The 26294-nt window shown below is 44.6% G+C and overlaps 1 protein-coding gene across 9 annotated transcripts in view; it reads left to right on the forward strand.

The window, feature by feature from the left end:
* Nucleotides 1–26294, forward strand: part of APBB2 (amyloid beta precursor protein binding family B member 2) — a 940970-nt gene that overhangs the window by 826364 nt on the left and 88312 nt on the right. For all 9 annotated transcript variants that reach the window (XM_069201881.1, XM_069201876.1, XM_069201871.1 and 6 more), the window contains 2 exons: nt 14135–14249; nt 19787–19874. In XM_069201881.1, the coding sequence (XP_069057982.1) occupies nt 14135–14249; nt 19787–19874 (203 nt within the window). The remainder of the gene's footprint in view (nt 1–14134; nt 14250–19786; nt 19875–26294) is intronic.

The following is a 26294-nucleotide window of genomic DNA, read 5'->3' on the forward strand; positions in this document are numbered from 1 at the left end:
TGTGCCTTAATCCACATAGCCCCTCACAGCCATAGAGAAAATGGTTCTGTTGATTCCTTCAGATGATGGAATGTGTGGTAGCTTCAAGTTTTAACCTCTGCAGGATTTACCCTTTCTGTTCAAACACATAGCTGTGATTTAACTGAGAATCTCTAGAGAGGCTGTTCTAGCAATTTTCTTTTGAAGTCATAGTTGCCAAGAAACTTTATCTGTGTGTTACATGTGATGTGCACAGGCTTGGAAGACTTCTTGAGCACAAGAGAAATGACACGAGGTAGAGACTACTTTGCTAAACATGACCACGGCCCCTATCTCCCGGGAAACTACTGAGAATGTTGTATACAATCAACATTTATTCATTGTTAGCTTGGGCCATGGTAGTTATTGTTGTGTCTATAGAACCTAGAGGCTCTATAATAACATTTTGGGTCTCATCCTACTCTCACCGGTGCTATGACCTTCTGGTTTGTTTAGTTGGTCATCATTTTTATTTTCTAATAATCTGTAATGTAAATAAAGATCTGGATGTTTTTTGTTGTCTGAATATTGACAATTCCTACTTGAATTACTAACCCAAAACCCCCAAAATTAAAATGCTAGCTCAACAATGAGGCAAGTGTTTATAAAACAAAGATTTTTTTGCTGGATTGCCGAGCTTAAAACAATCTTCACAGACAGAAATCTTTTAAATATATATCAGTAACGGGTAGGATGAGGAACAATGATTTTAAGTTCTCTTCTAGGTCTAGCATTTCTCCGAGTGCTTGCCCATCCTGGCTCCACTTGTGCTCAGTCTTGGAACTCTGTCTTCATAGGATGGTGTAAGGGAATAAGGCGTAGAGGCATGTGGGTTGTGACTAATGAGGCTTGTCTCGGTTTTCTGGCTATGGCTTTACAGATCGAGCAGGAGCCGCCAGTATGTTGATATTGTACAGCTGTCTGATATATATTATTGCTTCAGAGCCAAACTCTCTCTCTGTAATCCCATTCTTACAGTTCCTTCCGAACCTACTATTAAATCACGTGCCTGAAGGCAGTGACTTTGGCTTGGGTTAAATTTAGCAGTGTCTAATATTCATAATTAGGTTTATCGGTTCTTCCTGCACTGTAGAATTAGTTGAACATGTTGCAGGGGTTGAGCGAGACTGCAGCTTTGTGAGGCAGAAGAAGGCTTGTGTCAGCAAACTTGCTGCGTTTAGCCAGCTAGTTCGTAAAATGTCACCGTAGGGTTATTAAGCACTTTTGTATGCAAATTCTGTGCTCGCTAACGTGCCGCAGCGCCATGCAGGGTATCAAGTTATTTCTTGGTCTTTTCATTGGAGAACGGCAAATCTGCAGTGGTAAATACCTGCTATGTATTAGATGCATTGCAAGACCTATGATCAGACACTTGCTCCGGGCTCAGTGGCATGCTTCCCTACCGTTAGGACCTACTCGATACTCTAAGACTTCAGTTTAATTGACTAATCTATTATCCGGCAGTATTCGGGTGCATTCCAAAATGGTGCATCGTTCGGAATTTTATTTTGGAAAACGTAATATTACGGATATAACAATTGTGAAATATGTTGTAGCAGCAGCACCTAAGCAGACTGTTCCAACCACCAGTGGCTAGCATGTAGGCGGGGGCGGGGCGCAACTGTGGTATTGGTGCATGCATGCATGTATGTAATTTGAGTGGTGTAAATAAAAAGAAAGAAAAACTTACCTTGCTTGCTTCACGGCGTCCGACGTCCCCCTCGCTCTGGTCTCCTCTCTGGCTGAAGCAATCCTGGTACTGCTTTTATGATGGAGTGAGGTGTAGGGCATTGGATTATTACGTAAAAGGATCATCTGTGATTCCTCTACATGGCAGACAGTGTTACTATCTTTGAGCAGTGGCTGTATGATACAATTGTCAAAGATTCATGGCGAAAGGATTTTGCTGATTGCTTCTCAATTACTCTCTGGTCAGTGATGGGCCGGATGTGTATAGTTAGAGACACTCTGAGCATGCCACTGCAAGCAAACTGTCTATCTCTCTGGTTAGTGGCAGGGCTGATGCTGGTGGTTCAAGTTAGTCTGAACATACCATTGCAGGCAGCCTGATTCTGGTGGTTAGAGGTACTCTGAGCGTGCCACTGCAAGCAAACTATCCTGTCTCTCTGGTCAGTGACGGGCCTTATGCTAGTGGTTAGAGATAGGGTGGGTGTGCCACTGCAAGCAGACTCAATCTCTGGTGAGTGACAGACCGTAGCGTGCCACTGCAAGCAGACTATCTGTCTCTGTGGTGAGTGATGGGTCTGGCGCTGGTGATTAGCGATAGTCTGAGCGTGCCACTGCAAGCAGATTATCTCTGTGGTGAGTGACGGCCTGATTCCCTTGGTTAGATATAGACTTAGTGTGCTACTGCAAGCTGACTATCTATCTTTGTGGTGAGTGATGTGCCTGATGCAGGTGGCTAGAAACAGTCTGAGCTTGCCACTACAAGCAGACTATCTCTGTAGTGAGTGACGGGCCTGATCCTGGTTGTTAGAGATAGTCTGAGCATACCACTGCCAGCAGTCTGTCTCTCTCTCTGGTGAGTGACCGGCTTGATACTGGAGGTTACAGATAGTCTGAGTGTGCCACTGGAAGCAGACTATCTCTGGTGAGTGCCAGTCCTGATGCTGGTGGTTAGGGATAGTCTGAGCATGACACTGCAAGCAGACTATCTGTGTGTGGTGAGTTACAGAACTGATGCTGGTGGTTAGAAATAGTCTGAGCGTCCCTCAAGCAGACTATTTTGTGATGAGTGACGCCCTGAGACAGGGTGGGGCTAAGGGCGGGCCGGGGGGAAGGGGCATTTTTCTGAGGGAGTTTTAGGCTCAGCGTGGGTGGGCAGACAGCGGGAACTGCGGGTAGAGGAACGCATTAGCTGGGTAAGTGGGGCTGGGGTGGGTTGTGGTGTATGGGAGGTATTTTTAAGGACTGGGTGGAGTCGGAGGGCTCGGGGTTGGAACAGTTTGGGGGGGCTGTCAGGGTTTGTTTTATTTTCAGGTGGTCTGTGTTAGGGTTCAGGGTGGGGGGAGGCCAGGGTAATTTTTAGAACAGGGTGGGATTGGAAGGTGGGGGAGTGGCAGTTTTGGGGTCAGTTTTAGGGCTCAGGGTGGGTGGGGTGTGGGGTAATTTAGTTTTTAGAGGTGGGGAAAGTTTTAGGGCTCAGAGCGGGGAGGGTCTGGGGCCAGGTTTTAAGGCGGTGAAGTTTTTCAGGGTGGGGTAATGTTTTAGGTGTCAATGCGGGTGGGGTGTAATTTTGTTTTTAGTGTGGGGGAAGGTTTTAGGCCTCTCAGGTAGTTTTTTCCCCTCAAAATAACAGGGGCCAGGGTTTGGGGGGGGTGAAATTGGGGTAGTTTTAGGATTTTGTTTTTTTGCAGGGAAGTGTTCTATGATTAGAGGAGTATCCCATCAGTACAATCTCTTGGAAAGATCTTTTGATGCTATTGGAATTTTGATTACTTCCAACAGCTTTCAACAAAACAAAAACTGAGATTATGTTCCAAGTTTCCCTCAACTTTTGAGCTTCTATATATCTTGATAAATGCCTCTTTACCCCTCTCTGCATAGCTGTGCACAGTTAGGAAGTCTTGCAGCTGTTAACGGCTGACAGTATAGTCATGAGAATTATCCATACCCAAAGGATTCTGCTTATTGGTCATAGGCATCATACTTAAGACTTTCGCTGCCTACGGACACATATAGACAGCTATCATGGTGTCCACATGATCGCCATTTAAGGTACACATTCATCAGTAGGGTATTGGCCCGCTCACAGCAGGTGGCTATTTTGTTTTTTTTGTGTTCCCCAGTGGATGACAAACTCCTCTTGGTGTTTGGGGGCAGGAGGGTAGAGTTTACAGGCGTGTGATCCTTTCCAGGATTTGATGCTGGAGATCCCAGAAGTAAAGTAAACAATAACATTGAACCAGTCCTTCGCTTGTCTGGCAGCTAGACTCTGAAACAATCTATCCGAAAATATCAGATTGCTTTCTTTCAGAAGTCTCCTGAAGACCTACCTATTCTCTGCTTTCTTTCAGAAGAAACCTGAAGATCTATCTGTTCAAGTCCTACAGATAAGAGTATAATGGTCTCTCTATAAATTCCCATTACTGTTACTGCTCTCTGCCCATCTTCATGAATTTATGCTCTAGGTTGCTATTGCAGTGTAAGACTCCCAGTGTATTTATTGTTAATTGAAAGAGCTCCGATGCCCATCTGGCAAGGTCCACACACTATATTAATATACTTAATAAATAAATACAGGTTACTCACTATAGTACCCCAGTGCTCGTAGTTCAGTGCCTCAAACTCTTGCCTGTTACCAATTGACTTCTGCCACCCTCACCTCAGTTACATCCACAGTAGGTTTTCTGGCCATCCCTCTGTGTTTAGGTCTGAGTTGTGTGGCACCGAATATTTGGGGGACACATAGGAAGCTCTTGCCGGGTATGCCGGGCTCTTCTGATGTTTAACTGCTCTGGCAATTTCTTCAGCATCCAGAAAGCTTCCATAAGTTGAAGTAAGCCGGACACCTTCGAGCATCATCACCCAGTGGTGGTGCCAAATTATAACAGAAAAGCTGAAAAAAGGAAAATCTTTCCATTTGTGCAGCTCTTCAGGAGGCAAAATGTTATTTTTCCTGGAGTGCTGAAAGTTCTTGCACTAGGCATCAGTTAAAGTTACTTTCCACTGCCCCAGGGCTGGTGCGCGCTGTTCAGTAGTGTACGGATCAAGTAACCGATACTGTTTTTTCGTGAATCTCTCGAGGCGGTGACTCTAATAAACAATGGCTGTCCTTTCATTCAGCACTGAAAGTAAAATGTCCAGTTTCAAGGCCTGTTTGGACCTCATTTTTGATTCTGGGGCTTGATGTGTGCTATGTATCTATTATATGTGTATGACCCGTGGCGCGAGAGCTGAACGTAGTTTCTTGTGCTTGTTCTTTTCCAAGTGCCGCGCTGGATGATTGGCTTGGCGATCTGACCTGGGTTCATGCAGCAAGCACCACTACGAGAGCAAAGCATTAAGTAGATTTTGGCTCAGTTCTCTGAAAATTGAAATTAGAATGGCAGGCCAACATTAGCACCTCAGCGAATTTAGATTTTTGAAAGTCTTTCTTTGTTCGCCTTGTTTTGAATCGACGCAGTTGCCGTCTGTGTGCCTGCCTGCTGCATGACCACAGAGGATGCTGAAATGGGGCGAGGGGTCTAATTATGCTGTTGCTAGGGTCGCTCTAAAGCACATTACCTGCTCAGCTATCAGTGCTTTGTCTAAAGTCCATTAAAAGAAGCTTAAACGTGTGCTTGTTCCGGGTTTTTATTGGGCCATGTCTCCTTTATATTGTACAGCATATTCTGTAAAATATCTGTACTAACAAAAAATGCTCCTGCATAAGCAAATAGAAACAGAGGTGGGCTGTGTCCTCTATCTGATCCCTGCATAAAATAATATATCCTTCTCAGCAGTTGATTATGTTTAGTTTGCATATAAATAACATTTGCTTCTCTCGTAGTAATCTAAATGAAAACACCTCTGCGATACACTACAAGAAAGTAAATCCGATTGTTCCATCCTTTCAGAATGCCTTTTCCTGCATGTAAGGTGTAAGGGTATGTGTTGCACAAAACCTCCCATTGCTTCAACGAGCACATACATTACGTTTGTTTACAAGTCCCCGAGAGACAATATTGATCGATGTAAATAGCAATTAACAGGAATAGATAGCCCTATTGCGGAATAGTTGATGGGCTTCTACTGCTTTTTAAATTAATTCGAATGGGTATTTTAGCTATCGAGTCAGCAGTAAGTGACTGACAGTAGTACTGCGTATTTCATATTCAGTGAAGGTAAGGGTGATTAGTTTAATGGCACATGTTTTATTTTAAATATGAAGGTTATTTCTTTCCTAAGAGGCCTCCAAAACAACTTGCGTCACCAAAGAGGTGTGCGCCAGGATCCTTGCAATAGCTTCACATTACACTTGAATTCATAAGGCTTTGCTACGTTTAAAATAAAAGCTGCTGACTTAGAAATGTTAACAGCCAAATTATTAAGAAAAGTGCAGTTTAGTTAGGAAGAACTTAGTGTCAGAACATGATATGGTGCTAGACGGGCACTCACCAGCAAGGAGTTCTGGTGCGGTTGCCACGTAGAAGAAAAAATACACTATCTATTACCTTTTGAAAACCTCACCTGGGCAGAGTTGGTTACGAGATAAGCAGAAGTAATGGCCTAATGTGGCAGGAAACGGTATTTGTGCTTTCGGCCTTCGATGGTGATTATTCCACATATACTCTACTTAAACCTGTCAGTGGGCGATTGTGGCTCCTGTAGTAGAAGCATTAGCAAAGTGTTTGCAGTGCCCATCATTGTTATGAAGGCATCTAAATCGAAAGGAGGAAGATGGTGATGTTTTTCTTGTTGAGGGATTGTCCTCAAGCCTAAGCTTCCATGGACGCATTAGATAGAAATGGGTTTATTAATTGTGGGATTTTTCAGACAGCTCTTTTCCAAGAAAGTTCAAATCAGATGACGGAAATACGTCTAGGCTGTCAACCACGAACATCTAGGTTAGCGACCTTCAGCCATTGTCACATTTAACAGTAACATGAGGACACAGATGTTCCTGAACATTTGACAGAATTATGACGGCGCTATCATGCTACCTATCAATAGCCAAGCCCATAATTTTTTAGCTGTCACGGAGGTCCACTGGAAAAACTGAAAAAGAGTTGCTTGAAATAATCAACAGATGACCTGCATTTCTTCAGAACTATCTTATGCAGCTAATTGGCAACAGCTGTATGTGCTGCTTTCCTTCCTACCACTGAATCATTTCATTGCCTGCAGCCCACCGGTTCTGAGGATGTAAGCCGTTTCCTGGGGTCAATTTGACTCATGATTACAATACATGAAAGATAAATCTCGCTACTGAATCTTAAGCCTGATGAATTGTTTAAGAGGCTGATAATGTATGTACATTGAGCTAATCTGCCACACAGTATATCTTTACTCTCATTTTTGGTGGTCAGTGACCACCACTGGCAGAAACACTAGGTCCTTCAATTTCTTATAGAAGGGCTTAGTCATCTTCATCTCACAGTCTGGATTCTACTGGTCCTTCATGTGATTGATGAGGTACCCCCTCTCCCATTGAATGGGGCCTTCTTAATTTTTTCCTCCGGGGACAAGTGAAGCACCCATCTAAAGTTTGTATTTATGATGCAGAGAAAGGAACAGTGACGTGGGGCAAAAGAGGCCATGATAATGCTGGTTTAATGATTGTGTCTGTGGGAACCGACGTTGCTTTTTAATCAGGATGTTTGACTGTGAGCTTTTAAGAATGCGCCTTCCGAGTTTGTGGAGAGTTTTTAGGGACAGAGAACAGGATCAGCATAGAATCGCAAACTTAAATTGCCACCAAAAAGCTGCCAGTAAGATAAATTGTCAGCACAATACACTGGTGAAGCACTCAAGATGGTATGCAACTGCAGCCTCCATTTTTAGAAGGATAAATGCATTGATGTGCCTTCTCTGGTATTGTTCTGCTTGGGCATATTTTGGAAATATTTTAAGAGACAGGAATATTTAATAAATAAATCAGAATGTGGAAATACATTGTGAATAGGCGACACTGACAGTAGATTGTGCATGTAACACTACCCAGAGCAGGGACAGTGTCCCACTGATTTACAATAGCTCAAGATAGACTCCATGATTTCCAAAGTGAAGCAGTCTGCCTGATATCAACATATCTCCAAACATGCCAGGAAGACCGGTAATTCAGTGAGATGAAGGAGTGTCAGTGTAGACTGATAGCAGGTGAAACAGTACATTGCCACAGTTTCCTTATGTTTCCCCCGTTTATCCTGACCAAAAGCAAGGAATGGTTTCCTAGAGCTATTTAGATTAAAGAGGTTAACAATCCTTCCTTAGAAGGTGTGTTTCCCGAATTAGAAGCATGTCTTCTTGACTTCCTCACTATACCCAAAACAGACAGTCTTTTTGAAGGACTGTTGAGCCTTGTTGCATTAAAAATCACAATCTCCAGCAGTTGTGTAGATTGTCCATGCTTGTCAGGGAATGTACCCATACATGTCTGAGTTGTGCTTGTTCGTCCCTGTGGGGAAATGTGCCATGACTCGTGACTGGTGGGACCCCAACTCCCCAAAACCCATATTAGTGACTCTAAAAAATGAGTCAGCAACCCCAAACATAGAGACTGAAAAAAAGGTAGTCTCATTGACCACCATGGAGGATTTCCCTCCCACAATCTCCTCTTCATGATATGAATTCAAAGCCCCTCTACTGAGACTGCCATATGAGTCCCTCACCCCCTTCTGTGTCCTTTCTGTTCCTGTTCTCTCCCCTTCTCCCTGCCCTACCCCACCCTAAGAAAGTGTTCATCTTTTGCAGCTATGTTCAAGGATTGGCCTTGCCAACGTGCTAGCGATGTCGACTGTTCTTTAGTTGCCATTCTGTTCTTAATCGGATGTCTGCTGTGTGATGGCAGGATCCCCTTTGGTAACGTCAGCTTTGCATTGTTGGTCTTTCACTGCCATTCACTTTGTGTGTGTCTTCCTAGTTAAGCTGGTTGCTCCTGCTGAGGCGAAGGACTCTCCTCTATCTGTCCATGCATCATTTTGCTCCTGTTATGCTTGAGTCTGATCCTGGCATGTCCGTCTGCATTTTGTGTCCTTCTGTTAGTTACAGTATGGACTTTGCATCTGAAAGCAGTCTTATGTTATGTCCCCAGCCCTTTGAAAACGAAGTGGAACGAATTGCATTGGTATGATAAGCTTTGCTTGCACAGAATGTCTGTGACTGGATGCAACGCCCTACTTTTCTGTAGAAAGTTGAATGGTAGGTCCTAGACTAGGAAAATCGTGTGATCCTGGAAGAGGAAGTTTGCATTATTCCTTGCTGCTGTCATAGTTCTCTCTTTTAGCTTGAAATAATGTACTCTGCTGAGGATGCTAGGCAGCTTTTTGTCTCTGGGGGAGGGATCATCAACTTTGTGAGTCCTATGTAATGGGTTAACGGTCATTGGACTGGAGAAGCGCTTTGAACATTCTCTAAATAAATGTTCTCTTCAGGCTCCCTAGGATCCCCACTGCTCCTTATGTTGTTCGTACTGGGGCTATTCTTGCAGTTTCCCTTTCAAGGAAGCAAAGTTGTCCCTCAGTCCCCCAATGAGGTTCCACAAGAAACATTTAGCAATACAACCGTCATTTTCAGAGCCCTGAGAGAGGCTGGAGCATGGGGGCTCGATCTTCTGCCGTGTGGGTTTCAACAGTAATTCTCTCACCAATTGGGCCCTCTTCCCCTTGGAAGCAGCAATTCTGTTAGTTTCTGTCCTTTCTTGCACGTATGTTTATTGCTATGCCAAGATTTACTGTGTTAAGAATGGTATTTTCCTCCATGATATTCATTTTTCTCATTCTCACTGTGGGGAAAACCCACCGGAAGGAGAGGACCACACAAGTCTCTCCTCTCATTCTTGAGCTGTCCACGGGTAGCAGGCTGACACCACTTTACTGTGAGGACGTGGCTTGGTGGTACAATCCATTGAAGGGCTGTGATTTGTCAGGGGAGGTTCTCAAGGTTTTGCTGCTGTGTGGCTTTCCACTGTTTGGACCCCACCTGACACCCCACTGCAGTTAATGGCGTGTGGGTGCCACACTAGCTGCTTTTTTGTCTTGCAGAAGTGCCCAATTTCATGTCCAGCTTTTTGTTGGCATCTGGCAGTGCAATTAGGTTCCCCATTCACTGATGCACCTTGCTCTGACTTTCAGTGCCATTGGTATACCATTTTTCCCTGGTGCTGGGGATCATTTTTTTCAGCCCCTCGTCCTTACGCTGTTCGACGCATGAGTTAGGAAGGCACTGGGAAGCTGAATTCCATGTTGCCTGATTCAAATTTTCCTCTGTGCTCAGGGCCCTCTTAACTGTGGGTAAGCCAGGTCTCAGTGCAGAGTTGCTTAACTCTGAGGTCCTTAATGACTTCTGCCCGGCTCATCAAGAATGCCCATGACACAGCCACACCTCCTCCCTCCTAAGAGACCTACAGTGGTTGCTATCGACCAGAGAATCACCTTTAAGCTCCTGACCCATGCCTATAAGGCCCTTCACGACGCCGGGGAAGCCTGTCTCAACCACAGACTCGCCTACTACACTCCTGCCAGACAACTCTGCTCCGCCCACCAGGCCCTCGCCAAGGTCCCCCGCATCCAGAAAACCACAGCCGAAGGAAGATCCTTCTCCCACATCACCGCCAAGACCTGGAACACCCTCCCCATCCACCTCAGGCAATCCCCTACCCTGTCTCAGTTCAGGAAGGGCCTCAAGACCTGGCTCTTCAACTGATCCTTCCCCCGCCATCCCCCAACCCTTCTCCTTCCCCTAGTGTCTTGAGACCCTCACAGGTGATTAGCCGCACTATACAAATCCCCTGATTTATCAGTTGATTCATTGAGCAACCTCGACGTCTGCGCTCTGCTTGTGGCTTGCAACTGCTGCTGCCCTGGGCCTGCTCTGGTATTCTCTGTTTGGCACCTTCTGTTGTTGAGGAATCCTCTCAGTCCTCCACCAGCCGCTTTGTGGGGGTGCCCTCCGCTCACAGTGCTACAGACTCCCAACTCTTCAAGACAGCTGCTCTGGCTTGCCATTTTTGGCTATCTAGGGAAAACAAGAGACATGAAACATGACCTACCAGTACGCCATCTTGGCCACACTCCCATCTACCTGTTCAAAATCCACAACCATGACTTGTAAAGACCAGCATGCAGGTCAAGATACCCAAATGGCAGTAGTAACAGCAATTTCATTGAGCATAGTCATGCAGTGTCCCTTCGTGATGAGTAATAGTCCTGTTTGTATCCCCACTTACAGGATCAATGAGCCCAGTATGGAAAAGACCAGCCAACGGCCTTCAGTCCGTACCTTCCTGCTTTATAGATGAGTATTGTCAGTAGGACATAGGAATATTTTGTCACTGACTGATTTCACGGCATGTAGTTTAGGCAAACAAATGTCCATATAACTAAGCATCCATTCTGCCGCCCATTGAGTGCTGGCATTGCATTGTAAAAGATACCATGGTTCATTTCAAAAGTACACTGAATCATCACATATTAAACGCTTTAGTTCATAGAGGTTCTGTATAAGGAAACACTAGTGTTTTTGTTTTTTATTTTTTTCACTGCTGCAGATATTTTTTTTAATTTAGTCAGGATTCAATGCAAGCAAGACCTAGTGACCTTGCCAGTCTGTTTTAGTTCGGGCGTTTGTCACGACGTTTTGCTTTTACTAAAATTGTATGTAGAATATACTTGATCAGAAAAGCTTGTTCGGCCAGCTTTTTTCATACAGTGGTCTGTTACTGCATCATTCACATTTTTCCTCAGCCCACTGAAGCACAGAGTATTGGCTAACTTCGATGCGAATATTACATGTTTCCCTTTCACAAGGAACAAGCACATCTTCATGCAAAGTATTTTCCCTTAGTGACAGGGGCTACAATGGCAATGTGTGGTATTTGAAACTGTTTTTTGTTTTTGTTTTTTACCAATGTTGTTTTTAGATTAATGAGGGCTCAGCAGCTTCCCTAACAATACATTTGTGCAAAAATTATAACAAAACAAGCATTTACAAATCCAAAAAGCTGGTGGCCAACTCAAGAAGTACTGGCTTGTTTTTTTACGTTTTCCTGATCAATTGTATGTGTGTTTTTGTTTTTTCAGTGTATGCATGGTTTCTTGTACAGTGCAAAGGCTTATATTTGAGGCTGTTAGTGAGGGCAGTGCAGAAAAATGTTTTACAGATGTCTTCTCTTTTTGAGGAAGTTACGAGAAGCAACCCACGTCACTGCAGGATTGATGGCTTTATCTCATAGCTGCTACAGCTGGAAAGCCTTTCCAGGCATTTCGTCCTTCTAGTCCATACTCTAGCTGGAAGGAAAAGTACAGTAAAGCAGCAAGAGGATCCACTACTGAGCTAGGGTGTGCACACGCTCGCCAACTTAGTAAGTCAATGGCTACGTTGCATACAGGGGGTCTTCTTGTAGCCTTTTCTCAAGAGAAAAACCATAGACTATTGTATGCGTGCTAGCAAAGCCAGGGTTAAGTTAAAGTCACTGTGGCAGTTTGCAACAATGAGTCGATTTTGGAAGTTCAAACTGACTACCTGTCTGCTGTCAAGAACCAGCTCTTCCACTTAATAGCAGATATCAGGGCGGCCGAAAGTGGAGAAGGCGGTGAAGACTCATACATTTCAGGACCAATACTATAGGCCTATCTCCAACCAACTGCAGGAAAACAGGTGTAAAAAATCGAGGAGAGTGCTTAGAAAGGGGATTCGGAATAAGGATAAAGAATTCCTAGTTACCATTTTGTAGTTTGCAGGATTTTTATGTAGACTCTAAAGATGAAGCAGTAAATACCCAGTTCACTGTTTATTTAGCGGTGAACTGGGTTATATAACAGTGTCCTAACTTCAAGAAGCTGCAGAAAATTGGCAAGTATTGTTTTGGCTGGTACAGTATAACGTACATGCGCACAATTGCATACACTAGAAGATGAATAGAAGATAGAAACATGGTGTATATTTATACTAGTGGAACAAGTGAAGAAAGAAGGGGTCTCTCAGTCATTTAGATATTGGTGTAGTAGTTTGTTCGGGGATAGCAAGCCCAGTAGGTGCTTGATGAGTGGGCTAGCTTCCTGCAGGAAGAATTCTATTGGCTCTGAGGCACTGGTGACTATTCCCATTCATACCTCAGTTATGTGCAGGTAAGTGAGTGTGAATGCAACTTATGAAGCGATCTGTTTACTAATAGGCCGCAGCCCAATTGTCTGGTAGCAGGGTCTGCAAATTGACTTACCTAATGAGTGTGAACCAAGCAGGTCGTAATTTAAAGACCCCCTGTTTTTGCCTGCAAGGGACAGCAGACCATAACCTCTGCATTTGAATATATATTTTCCAAACAGCAGACTGTGGCCCTTGAAGGAACGCATACTGCTTAAAAAGATCCAGTTTGGGAAAAAATCTGAGGTAGCAAGCGGTGCTCTGCGGGACCACTGCCTGCTCGCTCTGAAGGCCCTGGTATTGTTCCCAAAGGGGAAGCTGTAAAGCAGAGGTGACTGTCCTTTTGCATAACAGTCACAATCTCCTTTCTGGGATCTAACTGATCAATGGTTTGTAACCGTTATGTTTTAGTTTGTAATACACCATTCTACATATTTTTTGGAGTGGCAAGTAGGAGGGGGATTCCTCTTTCACGCCCCCTCCTATTTCCAATTAAAAAAAGATAGGAAAGCACATTAGGCAGATATGTTTTGGAATTGCTGTCAATCGTCCTGTCGGGTTTTCGATACATTCGCAGTTAATATGTATAAGAATATCAAAATCAAATCAATTTAAGGAAGGGGGTTGTTCGCATATTTGCTGGTCATTCTGAAAACTCAACTAGATTTTCTTATTTATTGGGGCAACAAATCCAGCTTCAATTTGGGCAGTGTCATTTCATGTTTGTTTTATTCGGCAAGATTCTGACGGGTATTACAATTAGGGGTGTACTTTATTATTGTTCACTATTTTGGCATATGAAAAGCCCAGTTTCTTTCTTCACTCTAGGACCATGGTCATGACCTTAGCACAGGAAGCATGTTCGACTATCCATATACTTTCAGATATGGAGGTTTTCTTACATAATTGTAAATCAAACGCTGTACGTAATTCTTAGTGTCTATCAACTCCCCTTGCTCTTTCAGCTCTTTGGTGCTAATCGATGCTTAACCACGCGTCTCCTTTTTCATTTATATTTGAAGATTGTGCGTTTTATTTGCGCCATGAATTAAGATATCAGAACGACCTGTTCGTCTTGATTCATGCATATTCAATTAATGTCGATGGTGTCCTGCACCATCGATTTCTCCGGTGTCATTTCAGTAAATATTTGATGGCCTTTTAATTTTTGGTCCTGATACAGATTTCCCATCTTCCTCCCTCCCCTTAAAGCCGCCAGGTTAATTGCTTGCAGAATTAATTAATGTGAACTGAAAACAAGGCCACTGTGAATCACACCAGTTCTAACCACTGGTGGGTTGTGTTTTTGCAGGGACTTCGCTTATGTGGCGAGGGACAGAGACACACGGATCTTGAAATGTCATGTGTTCCGTTGTGACACCCCAGCGAAAGCCATCGCAACCAGTCTCCACGAGATCTGTTCTAAGGTGAGGAGATGATGTTCTTCATGTTACGCCTAGGATCCTCCTGAAGCATGGTATATCACGTTACGTGCATCTACATAGCACCATTCTACCGTTTCTATTGGCCTGTAGTGGGTTTGAAATATGGGCGCCCTCTTCGAGTCAGGTGTTTTTTGTTGACCAATCAAAGCAGTCTGTTGCCCACTGTGCAGTGTAAGCCATTCAGATTTCTAACAGTGGCTTGCGCTATCTAAGCCAGTATCTGAGGCGCTGCTGTGAATTGTGCTGAATGGAAAGTCAACCTTTTCTTATGCAGCTCACTAATGTGTTGCCCCTCTAATTGTTATTGTGGGATGGAAGTGTTCATTGCGACATTAAACGTGAAGTATTTCCTTTCAGGATCACCGTTTAGATGTAGAAAACAAATGTCATCTACCTGCCTGCAAGTCACACCTAATGATTTGATGCTAAGCCTGAGGGCAAACACACAATATATGTCAACAAACATATTGGCTGCTGTTAATGGATTAAAATGATTTTTTTCTTACAGCGAAGGAGTATTCCAAACCATGACATTTGATAATGTAAAGTGACAACTCCGATATCGACTAACATAATTCTTTTGCGCTTAGTGACCCGCTACACTGTTCTAAAGGCATTGAAAAGATTAACGGGGGTGTTGGCGTCCCTGCACCATCATGTACCTTGTGTCATATATGAGGTGTCTTTTTTAACGGTCTTTGTTCGCTCTTAGTGATGGGTTTTTAGAAGAGACATTTGAACTTTGTGTTGTGTAGGATTTATAAATGTGCCAACATGTCTTAAGGGCAAGAATGCTCAAGAGGAAGAACAAGGGATGTTCTTCATAAAAGCATTACACTGCAAGGACAGGAAGGTAGTGCTTAATTTGTGGGGGTGGGGTTTGGAGAGTTAGTCTTACTTTTCGTCAGCAGACTTTGACCCAGACCAAGAGAGAAAAAGGAGGAAGAAGAGAGAGAGGGACGGGAAAACAGTGACAAAGGGAGAAAGCATGAATTAAAAAGAACCTGGAAAGAGTGAGAGAAAGACACAAGAAGTGCAGAATGATGGAAGGATGAAGCATGAGAAGGACTCAATACTGGGCAAACTTGATATATGACTGTCCTTTAAAAAAATGTCTGCTACCTGTACTTATTTATTTATTTTCAAATCGATCATGAAATGAAGGTTGCATGGGGTCAAGTAAGCTTCTGCTAATCTGTTTGAAGGAATTGCACTGGTAGACATGTGAGGGTAGGCAATACTAAAGTCATACCCTAGATTATGGCCTCACCTTAGTGTTGAGGTTAGTTTTGTTGTGTCTGCGGAAAATAGCTTTGTGGGATAACCCAGTACAGTTTGGATACATACTTTATAAGTGAAACAGAAGAATATTAAATGGATTTTTTCTTTCAAGAGGAGCTAGTGCACGATTCAACAGCTGGCAGTAGTGTTTTTGAAATAGTGGAAGCCACATAGAAAGGGTCCAACATGGCCTCCAGACGGTTTACCGCTGGCAGGTTTAACCCTGACACCAACTGTACCGCTCGATCTAGCCTTGTTGTCAGCCCCAACTACCTGCACGGCACCAAGCCTGATGTATTTTACAGCACCACACATGGAGGCATTCGCTAAAAGAATGTTCTCTTCAGCCAGCCATGCACTCAGGTCAGTGAATTCGAGCTGTTTCCTGGATAGAGACTTCCATGCGTTATAGGAGTTAGTGGCGGACATTTTACCAGCCAGTTTTTGAGTCAGAGATGGAGGGTCAGGATGACAGAGTCCAGGCCCCCAGGGACAAGGAGCTGCCCAAACCTCCATCCCATACCCCGCAGCCAAGCAAAACTTTTTATTTATCTTCAGCGGTGCATGATCGCCTGGTGGGAGGTCATAACTCCTAGTACCTTCCTGGGCGGAAGAGCATTACATGCGACCAGTAGATGCTCCAAATTGTCCACAATGGTTATTAACTTACCTTTCTGAGCACCTCTTCCCTACATGCCTCCTACACCACAACGCTTCCCGGAGGATGACATGTCCATATTCCAAGGAGAGGTTCAGGCTCGCTCTGCCAAGGGGGCTGGCCTCCTCCCTATTGAGTAGAAACCGGGATCCTTTTTCATCTTTGTCTCAACGTCCATGACTTTACTGATATGTTGATAAGCAGTGGATTAAAATCACATCCTTTTTGGACAAGGAGCAGACGGGTCCCCATCCTGTCATTGTTTTACTTTTTACATGATTTGTATTGAAGCAGATTAAAAAAAACTCTGAGAAGTTACTCCTAGTCCAAAATAGGTCAGATTCTTCATCAACACAGCATATCACACTGGCTTTGTATCTTCAGTAGCTTCCAACAAAACCGAGAGTGAAGTTTAAACACAGGGCCAGAGCGCAACACCTACAGAATAGAAGTCTGAACTGTAAACCTGGAAATAGATTAACATGAGCTGAGAAACTTGCTAGTTTTACCAGAAAAAAAACAAGGAGTATAAGAAATATTGATTGCAGGGACTCACTGAATTTGCCTTCTTATACCTTGCATCTTTTCTTGACTTTGCACTCTGCAAGAAAAAAAAAAAAAAAAAACCTGTCTGTTCAGACTGCCATATCCACAAGGTTGAACTTGCAAAAAAAAAGGCAATCATCAAAAAGTGAGGTGTCCATGGCACTTTGAAGTTCCTCTAGGATAGAGTGTTGTATAAAACCATGTCCATATACACATCTATAGCACATGGATTTACATCCCACAGCCCGGCAGTAAAAAATATGGTTTATTAATTTTATGTGCATTTGTTTTGCTCACAACTCACCCCGGAGGGCATCTTGGTGCTGAAGCAGGAGCTTTTGTGGGCCGAGCCTTGGTCGGGCTAATTGAAGAACCAGGTCTTCGGTTTCATGTGGAATTCAAGAACTGAGGAGGAGGCTCTGATGTGCATGGGTAGATCCTTCCAGGGTTTAGGAGAGAGGTAGGAGAAGGCACGACTGCCAGATGTGGTTTTGCATACTGAGCAGATGTGACTGGTAAGTTTGTGAAAGTTTGTGCAGTTGTTGAGGTACATGGAGCCATTAGTGTGCCATGTAAGACTTTATATGTGTGGAGGAGGATTTGGGAGCCAATATAGCTCCTTGAGTTGCGTGGCAAAGTGAGTGCTGGTTGGGAGGTTGAGGGTGACACTGGTCGCAGTTTTTTTAATGGTCTTGAGTCTTCTGGTCAGCTGATTCCAGCATAAAGTGCATTACCATAGACCCAGCTTGCTTGTGACGAGGGTTTGAGTGACGGTTCTGCAAGTGTTGGTAAGGAGCCATTTGAAGATCTTCTTGAGCATCTTGAGTGTGTTGAAGCAGGACAGAGAGAATGCATTTACCTGGCTGTTCCTGGTGAGTTGGTTGTCGATTACTATTCCAAGGTATTTTGCATGGGTTGTGGGGTGAAATGTGGGTCCGACATTGACAGCTCACCAGGCTGGGTCCTGAAGCAAGGTGTCTTTGCTGAACATTACTACTTCCGTCTTGTCTGCGTTGAGTTTGAGGCAGTTGTTTTTTTACCAATCTTGTGATTTTGGTCATGTAGTCAAAGAAATTGGTCCAGGTGTTTGGCATCTTGTCAGAGAGGAAGAGTAAGAGCTGGGTGTCGTCAGCTTGGGAAATTATTTTAATTATGTTGGTATGGATGATGCTGGCGAGTGGGATCATGTCGGTGTTAAAAATAGTGAGGAAGGGTGAAATTACTTGTGGAACTCCACAGATGAGGTTGGTGGCATCTAAGAAGAAGGGTGCCAGGCTGATCAACCAATACCTAAATATGAATCTGTTGAGCAGCAAATGTTGCTTGACAGATCCATATGGGCTTAAAGATCATCAGCTCCTAAACTGTACTGTGACCAGACATCTGAAGCACATAATTGTTGTCCTATTGTCACAGCATTTTTTCATGATATGATTATATCAGCGTTCATGGGAGCTGAAAGCACTTTAACTGCCCTCACTATGTTGCATTTCTACCAGTGGCCTGCCAGCTTTAGTTGCAATGTATTAATAAGTTAATTTCACTAATAACCCTGGTGGACTATTCCTGAGGCATCTCCTATGACCGGGTAAAATAATGCTGTCTTTAAATTCCTGTTGCTTAGAATACAGTTCTACATTTTGATAATTGATAATAGTAGAGTTGTTGAATTAGATCATGTACATGAAGCCATGTTGAGTAGCAATGTTATAACCCCTTACTGCAAACTGAATTGCCTCTAAGTGCTTTTTTGCAAAAGCAGAGTTTAGGCTGCCCCTGCTTGTAAAACAAATACCCAGCGAGATTTTTCTGGAATTAAAGTTAAGCTGCTCACAGACCTAAAAGAAGGCCAGAGATAACGTGGGAGAGGATGGTACATACTTGCGAAGCTAGTCTATCCACAGATTGAGTGTTTTGTTTGTGAGTTGACCAGGAAGTTTAAGTAGGATGAGTGGAGAAAGTGATCCCAAATCTTACTGCACTTACGGATAATGCAGAGGGTCTTGCAGGGTTTTTGGCTCGAAGCCAAGATCATTGGTTACTATTCGGTCACAGACTGAATATCATGAATAGTTGGTGCTTTTCCATCATTACCCTGCAGTTCTATTGATTCTTTGTTTATAAACGCCTACTGTGTGAGTAGGCTGGTCTGGTCTTCATTAGGCGTGTCCTTTTAAAGTTAGCAGACATATGTGATTCCTTAGAGTTGGACTGTACTGTGTGTTACCACTATCTTCCTAATGTTGTATGTGTACATCTCTTGCACGCCCTTTAGCAGACTCTTCTTTCATGCAAGAAGTGAAAATTCCCTTCTAAAACAGTATATTTACTGTTAATTCAGACTAGGAGAGTAACTCTCCGAAGTCGTTGTGAGCAGACATGCGCACATGTGCATAAGGTTCAGTTTCTTGTTCAGATATCTTTTTCCTTAATAACTCGCAGGGCTGTAGTCCTGCACACTATCAATCTTTCATTTGCCCTTATGTGTCTACCCTTGAGAAGATGCATCTCTTCTCCCTACGGTCAGCCCAGCGAGCCAGTATTGACAGCTATGCTAGAAGCCCGCTCAATGTACAATAAAGACAGCCATGTCCGAGGCTGCCATTATAGCTCAGTTATTATCTGGCTGCATTTACCATTAGAAACCGTGTCATCTGTTCAAGCCCTTAAAGGCTTGGCAAGAAGACAGAGAACAGCTTATGCCTGGACATTGCTATCAATGAACTGTAAAAGGATAATAACACAGGTTTTATTTGTCAGGCCATGACATACTTCATCATACTTTGTTGGTGTGTGATTGAGTGCATGTTTTTAACAAACTGCGCCTGTATTAACAGAAAGCAGTCTCTGAGGGCATATTCAAGGTAAATGTTTCCAGTTTAAACGATTTTCTACCCCCGCCTTCATATGGAGGTTTATATGCCGGTACCTGTCCGATACCTTGTTCAAAAATCAGGCTTCCATGGCCTTTTCCCCGGTCTCCTCATATTTTTATATTTTGCTTTAGAACTAAATTTTCTCTCTGTCTCGGCAGATTATGGCGGAACGGAAAAATGCCAAAGCTGTGGCTTGCAGCTCATTGCAGGAGCGGGCTCACGTGAGCGTTGATGTACCGCTGCAAGGTATGTAAAAAATGTATGTATACTTACATGCGTGCAGAATGTGTAGGAGGTTCATTAGAAAGTGAGTGGGCAAACATGAATTATACACTAATGATTCAAGCTGTGGTAATTGTTGGAATTTCACTGGTAAGTATTAAAAGCACAATAAGGAGTCACCCAAAACGACAGGACCAGATAATGAATGCAACTGGACGACATTGGAGACTTTTACAGAAGATATGGATGTAACTAAAAAGAGGGGCCAATGACATGCCGTAAAACGACACCACCTGTCAAACGAAAGGGGAATTCTCTAGATCAGTGGTTCCCAACCTTTTGACTCCCGAGGACCCCCACTGAATCACTGTTAAAAGCCGGGGACCCCCACGCAATTTGTACCATTAAAATTTCATGAATTAAAACAGTAATTCACAAAAAATACACAAACAAGAACACACCAAACAAATACTCAAATTACTAAAGATATAATTATTTTATTTTGAAAATATGCACAAAAATCGAAAGATTTTAATGGGAAGGTCGATACTGCATCTTGATGACTAACTTTTCAATGTTTGGTTTTATGTAGGGAAGCAGAATCCTCTGCTCAGATTCTATATTTCCCAAGCCATTTGTTTATATTTTTAGGTACATAAGATCTGAGAAGCTTTTTCACATATAAATGTGGTGGGGAAAGGAAGTAAAACCATAAGGGCCTCTCTTCTCTCTATAACCTCTCTCTCACATGTAATTCATTTGTTTAATAGCACCTCTTATACCACTGTAGGGTGTCGGAGCGCTTTACAGTGGATTACAAAGTGTAGGATTCACATGCCATCTATACTGGTAGGCATTTTCTGAGTGTGCTTGGTTTGGAGACGTGCACACTCTGGATTCAGAACATAACACTGTGGTTAGCATTGACTTTAATAATAAGAATGTATGTCTATGCAAGCAAACATTATTTACAAGTGTTAGGATAATGAAAGACTGGGTAAAAACACAACTTTCTAATTTCTGCCATGCAGGTTGCATGCAGCTCTTTGACCACAGTTCATAGCTCACTGTGCTACATTACGATTGTACTTTATGAAATGCACAGTGACAAAATAATCTGTCACAAAAGCAGTAACCCACTGTGCTATGCACATAAAATACTGTTCTTTGCATAATATACGTTCTTTGCAGCAGGCATGTTAACCCTCCGCACTACCTTAGATGAGTCAAAACTGCCACTAATCAAACCTCCCATCCCTCTCCTGCAGGAACATTAATCACATGAGTTCTCTTGACACTTTTATTTTTTGTGTGAAAGTTGGTGGATGAATTTGCAGTGCTTTTTAAACTTCTGCATAACTAAAGTAATGAATAGAGCTCGTGTTTCTGAGAGGCACCAGCTGAAGAGGTGTCTTTCTGCCAGCTCAGGCCTGCGGAATAGAGCATAAGAAGAATAGCTGTCACTGGCACAAGAGTCCAGGGAACATAAGGGAGCAAGTCTAGAGTGGAAATTGAGATGTACTAACAGGAACTGGAAGTGTGGGGAGAACCAACAGTCTGGCCCTGAAGGAAAATACATTTCTTAATCAAACAATGCTTATTTGTCATACACTTCATTGCACAATTTCAGTTTGCTGAGTGGTAAAACGTTTTCCTATGTATGTTTTAGCATGCTTTCCTAATCAAAGCAAGTGGTACCCTGTGTTCCCGTGCTCAAATACTAACCTTTGTTTAGACAGTAAATTCCTTTTAATGTTTAAGGTAGGGTGGGGAGGACAGACCTGGATCCGAAGCTTATGGTTCAATGCCATGACTTCTCCTGCTACTTGACTTCCCAGCTCAATAAAGTGTAAAGTCAACATCTGAGGATACAGTGGCAGGTGTCCAACAGCTAGAAAAATAATGACAAAGTATTACAAGTAACAATAGCTGAACCAAAAAAGACGAGACTCACACTTATTATTTTAAAGGTACATCATAGTTAGTAACCTAACCATGCAAATGTGCTCCTGTTTGCTGGACCACGTGGGGCATTTAGCCCTCAGCTGGCCAAGTTTGGAACCAAAGGTATTGAGCACTGGGCCCACCAGCTTCCAAAAGACTTACTTGGATCCAGAGCTGACGAACCTATTGATGTGAAAGTCCAATAGGCCTTTCTTTGCGAGAGAATTCCATTGTTTGTGATTCGCTGAGGGCCTTTGCATTATAGTGGATACACCTCTTTAAGGTTGGATTATGCTGTATTATATTACTTTGTGTAATATCTGTCTATAATACCTGCAACAGGAACCCACACTATCTAAAAGAGAATGCGGCTGTCAGAGTTTGTTGACCTTCCCATGTACACGAAAACCCTTTCTGATGGATGCTTCTATCTGCAGATTCCTCAACTTGTGAATATTACCCAGGCATCAGGCTAGATCTGGAAACTTTAAAGCAGTACTCCAGCACGCTGACAGATGGTGTCGTAAGGCTCCACGCAGACGCTGCTCCACTCCAGAAGTAATGAGTTTATCTGCATATAAGCTCCACCAATGTGTGCTGACATGAGTTCCTTTCTTTATGCACCTTCAGATGTGGGTCTGAAGCATCTACTTAGTCTTTATGATTTATTTCTAATCAAATAAATTTACCAGTCTGCAGTGGAAATTACCACCCTCTAAAACAAAAGGGTTAAAACTGTGTAGGGACTGTCACAAATAAACATCCGTGACAGACCCTCACATAGTGGATCTTTGGTGCCTGGGGCTGGAGCATGTCTGCTGGGCGGGTGAAACTCAGATAAATCCAAAGGCCATTCGGTAATGCAAGGCCAAACGTTACTTTTCCAAGCATAGAAAGTCTCCATACCGTGACCCGTCGAAGTAGGAAGGAAGGTCTTGTTCCCGAAGTCGTTCCTACGGCAGATCTTCAACGTGGCCAAAGTCTCAAGGTAAGTACAAGAAAAACATGTACATTGTTGAAGCAGGAATTGGCACCTTACCACCACACTCAGACTACAGAGATGAGGCAAGGACATCAGTGTACCTCCTGGTCACAATTCTGTTGTCCATCAGAGCCTATTCTGAGTCAGTTCTGGCAAAACCCAATGTCTGTCTGACATTGCAGGAGTAGAGATCTTGAGAGAGGCAATGCTGCCCATTTTTGGCACTTTACTGGTTCCCTAGGGCCCGCCTTCGGGCCTCAACGAAACTCATGATCCTCCAGTTAGACTTACATCGGCAGGTCCACCCTGTGCACCGTCTGTGCCCCCTGAACCTTCTTCGGGTTCAGTGCTGACTCCAGTGCCGACTTTGATTCCGGCAATACTTCTGGTTCCCTTTACATCAATGCCACCAACACCACCAGAGGATTTGCAGCCCATTGCGCTACCCAACTCCGAGTAAAATCCACTGCGATCTCACCCTTACTACATGTTAGTTCCCAAAAAATGTGTAAGGTTTGAGTCCTGACTCGGACAATGCCAGAAATGATAAAGGAGGTGGTTATATCCCACAATGTGAGGAGGAGAACTATTAGGAAGAGAACTGTTATGAGGAACTACTAAGATGCTAGTAGTCTTGGGTGTTCCCCTGGTCCTGCTATGGAGGAAGTCACTCGTGTTCGCAATTATGTGAAGGCAGCAAACGTTTTAGACAGAGAGCTCCCCACTATGGTGGTAAAAACGAATCTCTTAACTGAGATTCTGCAGCCAGGTCAGGCTCCAAAAGATTCTCTCTTACCATTTAGTGAGGTTCTCATGGATATCCTTTTGGGTGAACCCATGTTCATGCCCACCTGTTAATGGGGCACATTGCTTGTTGCCATTGACCTGCATAAAGTGCACCAGACTTTCTTACACAATATCTGTTGTGAGAGAGTTTGGTGGTAGAGGCATCCACCAGTAATATTGAACCTAATGTCTTCCCTGCATTTCCCCTGATTGTGAGTTAAAAGGGATGGATATTTGGCAATCAGATTTTCTCCTCTACAAACCTTGCTTTGATGTCAGTGAATGCCAGCTGTCTTCTAGGCCACTACTGTCACGCTGCTTAGGAAGCGGTGGCACAAGTTTTACCGGCTGTTCCGGACGATCTTCTGGTGTCCTTTACCCAAGCTATTCAGGATGGTTGCAACACTGCAAAATTAGTAATTCGTTTTGACTTGGAATTGAACGTCTGTTTAAGTCGACCAACAGTTTCCCCGTCTCTGTGGCTCCGTTTGGGATTTTCAGTTTTGCCAATTACAGATGCCTACTCCAGGACATCAAGCTTTTCAACCCTTTCATGGCCAGGGCTTTGCCTCCCAGAGACAATGTGCAGGACAGCAGGGGCAGCGTGCAGTTCAATCCCACCCCCCACTAGCTTCCACAACCTCAAAACCGCCTTAGTATGTCCTTGCCAGCACACAGCCAACCTGTCGGAGGCAAGATCTGATATTTCCCCAGTAGTGGGAGGCCACCATTTCAGATAAGTGGGTCTTGCAAATTTTACATCAGGGCTGTGCCCTCCCACTCCTTTCTACCCTGCTACTCCTTTCAACACCATCTGTCCATCTTGCAGCAGTAACTGCAGGCCCTTTTTGCCAAAGGGCCATAGAGAGGGTTCCGGTCTCAGATGTAGGAACTTACTACTGCTACTTCCTGGTACTGCAGAAGGAGGAAGGCCTTTGTCCTATTTTAGACCTTCTCCCTTTCAACACCTTCCTGCAGAAGGGCACATTCAAGATGCTCGCTCTAGCCTAAGTCCTGTTTGACCTAGACCTCGGGGACTGGATTGTGGCATTGGACATGCATTATGCTTATTTCTATATCATCGTCCTGCAGGCCCACAGGTGCTACGAGTTGTTCACAGTGGGCTAGGAGCATTTTGAGTCTGCAGTGCTCCCCTTAGCCTCACCAGTCCTCACCAGCTCTCCTTGCTGCTAGTCGCCTCCTTCCTCCCACTGTTGCCAGACTGCCCTTCCTCAACCTCGCCAGCCTGCCTTGTCCGCCCACCTGGGTTCCTGTGCTGTGGGCTCAGCCCCCGAGACCCCTACTTAATGGATGCCACAGCGTGGCCCCATTGAGCAGATCCTCATCAGCTCTCCTTGCTGCCAATCACCTCTTTCCTCTCACTGCTGCCAGGCTGCTCCAGCCTCAAGTCAGCATTGCCAGCCTGCCTTGTTTGCCCTCCTAGGTTCCTGTGCCCAAGGTTCAGCCCTGAGGTTCCTGTGCTGTAGGCTCAGCCCGAGGTTCCTGTGCTCTAGGCTCAGCCCCCGAGGTTCCTGTCCTCTAGGCTCCACAACCTGTGCCTCTCATCGTTTTCTCTTCCCATGCTGATTTCCTGCTTCCTGCCTCCCCAGCCACCCTCCCAGGACCAACTTAATGGAAGCCCCAGCACAAGCGCGCAACCGGCATGCCAATGGAAAGCCCATCTGCGCCCTAGTCTGTGCCAGGACCGTGCCCAGCACCAGGAACCCTGGCTCGTCAGACACCCACAGGTACTCCACTGCAAATCTCAGACTCCTGGGCCCCGGATGCTATAACTGCTGCCTTGTATCTCCTTGCTCCACAGCAGGACCGTTCACCTGCCACCGATGCCAGTTCACCTGCAGCTAGGACCACCTGCCCTTGTAGAAACCAGCACCACTCCCACCCTGCCAAATAACACCACCCTGGGACCACTCCGATGCCTCCTTATCAATGCCAGCTCGCACTGCAAACGCATCCAAAGTCTGAGGCACCATCTCCTCCCACACCCTTGACCTGACCTTCATCACAGAGACATGGCTAACACATGCCCCGACATTGGTACTGTGGTGCCCCAACAGGTAACAGATGAGACACCGGGACCGTACCAACAAACACAAAGGTGGCATCACCATCATAGACAAGGAAACACCTGAATTTTCAACTCCACACTGACGATAAAACAACCATCAAAGCACCCTCGTCTACAGACACCCTGAATCACAAACTCGCATCTGTGACACCATCACTGACTTCATCGCCCCATCGAATCCAAGCACTACATCTTCCTCGGAGACCTCAACTTCCACTTGGACGACCCCACAGACACAAAGGGGGTCATTCTAACCCTGGCGGTAAAAACCGCCAGGGTGAATGACCGCGGTAGCACCGCCAACAGGCTGGCGGTGCACCGCTGGGCATTCTGACCGCGGCGGTTCAGCCGCGGCCAGAAACAGAAAGTCGGCGGTGTACCGCCGACTTTCCGCTGCCCTTGAGAATCCTCCATGGCGGCGGAGCGCGCTCCGCCGCCATGGGGATTCTGACACCCCCTACCGCCATCCTGTTCCTGGCGGGTCTCCCGCCAGGAACAGGATGGCGGTAGGGGGTGCCGCGGGGCCCCTGGGGGCCCCTGCAGTACCCATGCCAATGGCATGGGCACTGCAGGGGCCCCCATAAGAGGGCCCCAAAAAGAATTTCAGTGTCTGCCTAGCAGACACTGAAATTCGCGACGGGTG

The sequence above is a fragment of the Pleurodeles waltl genome, chromosome 1_2 (genome assembly GCF_031143425.1).
Source record: "Pleurodeles waltl isolate 20211129_DDA chromosome 1_2, aPleWal1.hap1.20221129, whole genome shotgun sequence".
Taxonomy (NCBI): domain Eukaryota; kingdom Metazoa; phylum Chordata; class Amphibia; order Caudata; family Salamandridae; genus Pleurodeles; species Pleurodeles waltl.